This window comes from Nicotiana tabacum, chromosome 22 (genome assembly GCF_000715075.1).
Source record: "Nicotiana tabacum cultivar K326 chromosome 22, ASM71507v2, whole genome shotgun sequence".
Classification (NCBI taxonomy): domain Eukaryota; kingdom Viridiplantae; phylum Streptophyta; class Magnoliopsida; order Solanales; family Solanaceae; genus Nicotiana; species Nicotiana tabacum.
Window position 1 is genome coordinate 36,861,331 of NC_134101.1, and position 3,573 is coordinate 36,864,903.

Sequence of the window (3,573 nt, forward strand, 5' to 3'; positions counted from 1 at the left end):
TCTCTTATGTGATAGACAATCTTTGTGCTTCTTGTTGGTAAACCAAGATACTGCTACTGCAATGGTGCTTGGAAGAGGAATGAAAAAACTATTCTACTTGATTGAGCTTAAAACTGGATGGTGGTGAAAGTCAACTTGGAATTTCTATTAATGAAGATTGGTCTATATTGAATGTTATTTCCAAAGGGATAAGGAACAAATCAAGTGGGGTAAAAAAAGGGATAGGGGCCAATACTACATAGCATCCTTTTCCTAAGAAATATGTTAAATAGTCTCCAGAACGAAAACCACAGGTACACTTCTTAACTTTTGATCCCAAAAAACCATAGATACAAAACAAGTTACAGCAAACTTGTAACACACTTAAAGTTGATCACTTTCTTGATGTTGATCAACAGAGAAATCACACACAACTACCTAAAATAAAAATCAAATTCAAGTCATAATCTTCATTATAATGACTTGGGCAGTCTTGTCTTGACATTAATAAGGTACTGGAAGAGGTCGTGGAAAGGGTCCGTGAGATGCTTTTGACATTGTGTGGAACTTGCATTCGACTGATAACAATTGGCTCTCTTCAATGGTGATTGCGTTAATGAGTTGTAGCAGAATGTGCTCAAGTTCTTCCCCATCAGTCCACTCGTGAACCTCAGCTTTTACTAGTGTCCTGTTTTCCTTTATCAAATTCCAGGCTGGGAAATCTTTTCTTGGCATCACGAAATCTCCTTCTCTGAGCTTCAAACTAGGGCAGAAATCGCCGATTCCATCACCAAGGTATATTATTCTTTTCTTCCCTTCCTTAACCATAGAGGCTTGTATTCTTTCTACTATCAGACCCTGTAACATTTATGACAGAGAAACTCTATTAGAAATAAAGGGTTGTCTGATGCACAAAACATTCCGCGTTTACGTAGGGTCCAAGAAGGGTCGCACCCCAATGGTGTGTAATGTAAGCAGCCTACTGTAATGCAAGCATTAGTGGTGACTGATTACACGGCTAGAACCCGATCACATAGAGATAACTTTACCGTTTACTTTAATTTCATATTATATTTTTTAAATTGCTGACTTGAGTTTATGAAAAGATTTTCTTATTATTATAATAAGATGGATTATTTACCTTACACATGTTGGGAGGGCAAAGATTGCAGCCATGAGGGGATGTTTGAAAATCAACGTAAGGTAGGATTTTGAGTCTTCCTTCCTCATCAACATAGCCTGGGTTTGTGTTGATTTCCGAAAAGCAATTCCTTATTCCCAGATGTTTCAAGATTGTCTCTATGAAGAACACGTTTGCATCGCTTACTACTCTCAAATCACACCTGAATTAATAAACATTCAATTAGTTTAAACCCACAAGATTTCTGATTACTTACTTATTAAGCAGATTTTAAAAAAAAACATAGGAAATAAAACAAAAGTTACAGTAAACGGCGCTAAAGGCTGAAATAAAAAGATACGTACCCTAATGCAAAAGCTGATTTAATGGCTGGGACAATCCTAGGGTGTATGGGTACCCGTTTTAGTACTTCTTCAATGTCTTCAATAGTTTTGCCTTGTGTATGAAGCTCCTTCATCAACCTATCCTGTTATTTGAAACAGAACATAAATTATCAGCCTCAAGAAAAAGACAAAAATCAAACAAAAACCATAGACTATGTAGGGAAAGTTGAAAAAGTCCATTTGTTGTTACATATATATAGGTTTTTTTATTTAAGGATTTAAGTTATATACATTAAAGAAAAATTATTATAGAAAGGAAAACTAACCATGAGAGAGTTCCAGGGCATGGTAGGGAGAAGTTGATTGAACAAGTCATTGGCACCTAACTCATCCACCACCCAGTTATCACTATCCACGTCGATGATCGTCTTGTCGAAGTCGAAAATCACCACAATTCCAGCCATTTCTGAGTTTTTTCGAGGGGTTAGTGACAAGAAAAAGATGAATATAGAAAACCTCTGCTTCTTGTTTTTCTGGGATTTATTTGGCTTCAGAACACAAACTGTTGTTTAGACTGAATTGAGAAAAAACCTTAGAAGAGGGAGAGCTTTATATAGGGGCGAAAAGGAAAAGAATAAATTTGAATTAGGTACAAAAACTAAGATGCTAAGGGAATATTACGCGGATTTGACATGAGTTTGTGGTAAGTTAAAGCAAAGCCACTCAAAATCCTACTCAGTTGGTTTATTTTCTTTCTGGAAAAGTTATTATCGTCAGGTTATTTCGAATATTAGCCATTGGATTTTGGTAGACTTGACTATCACGGATCATCATACGGTAAGTGTGGAGTTTTACTTTATGGTATAAATTAATATTCATTTATTGTTAGTATGGGAAAAGGATTTATGTACGCAGGAATATGACAGAATATTCCATGCAGGAGAATTCAATTCCCTCTTCCAACTATACTGCGCAGCCACCAAACCAAAACCACAAATTAGGATGGAACATATTTCGATTAATTGTTTCAAGTTTTAATATATTACAATATATTAAATATTAATAATAAACTTTTGGTGCTAAAGATTGATAATTATAAAGAAAATGGCTCTTGTCTATAAGTGAGAAGAACTTTCCTCATTTTAATGAATTTTTTTTGATCATCAAACACTAGAAAATAACTTTTTCATGTATGATATAAAGAATCCTTAAAAAACAATTTCCATCATATTAAACACACAGTTATGAATAAAGAGAACCTGGATCTATTTTTTTAGTATAAGAGAGCAAATGCAGCTTCTAGATTAGAGATATTCGAGCATAAATCCCAATTGTGATTTTAAATACAATAATAAAGAAACTTATAGATTTTGTCACGGTATGTTCATGAAAGTAGGGGTGTACGGCCAAGTGGATCAATGTTCATATATACCACGTACATACATTAGCACCGCAGGAATCAGATTAAATGTTGTTAATTATTTCACTTAAAATAATCCTCAAACAAAGTTTTTCAAATTCTTATTTCCAATTGAAGATAAAATAATCACTAAAATAGTAAACTTAACATTGAATTACAACCATTATTTCGATTAGCTTTTGAAGTTATGTCTAAATGCCTACCAGTGTTTTTTCGTGTGTGTATGTGGTCCTTTACCTGTAATCAAGAAACGATATCACATGAGACAATTCAAATTTTAGAATAACATATGCCATATCAAAGTTATAACTAGGGGTGTACAAGCCAAACCGTCAAGCCAAACCGAACCGACGAATCAAATCAAACCGAAGAAAAAAACTGACTTGTGGTTTGGTTTGGTTGGTTTGGTATTGAAAAATAAAAAACCGATCACTCTTGGTTTGGTTTGGTATTAACAAAAACAAAGTCAAACCGAATCTAAATCAAACCGACATAATATATATATAAATTTATACATAAAAAATAATCATTAAAATCTAATTTGCAAGTATTTTTTAAATTATTATATAGTTTTCAATGTCTTGAGATATTATTTATTAGTGGGCTTGTAAATTCACTATCCACTTAATTGATTCTAATTACACAACCTAAATTTGAAGCCCAAACTAAAACCCAATAAAAAAAGATAATAAAATAGGTTATTCCTTGTC

At 33.4% G+C, this 3,573-nt stretch overlaps 1 protein-coding gene across 1 annotated transcript; it reads right to left on the minus strand.

Annotated features, from left to right (window-relative positions):
* Positions 1–483: 483 nt before the first annotated feature.
* LOC107770164 (inorganic pyrophosphatase 1-like) lies at positions 484–1,907 on the minus strand. The gene is given in 4 exon segments (NM_001325058.1): positions 484–837; positions 1,121–1,322; positions 1,465–1,586; positions 1,770–1,907. Coding segments are annotated over 4 exon segments (816 nt in total).
* Between the last annotated feature and the right edge of the window lie 1,666 nt (positions 1,908–3,573).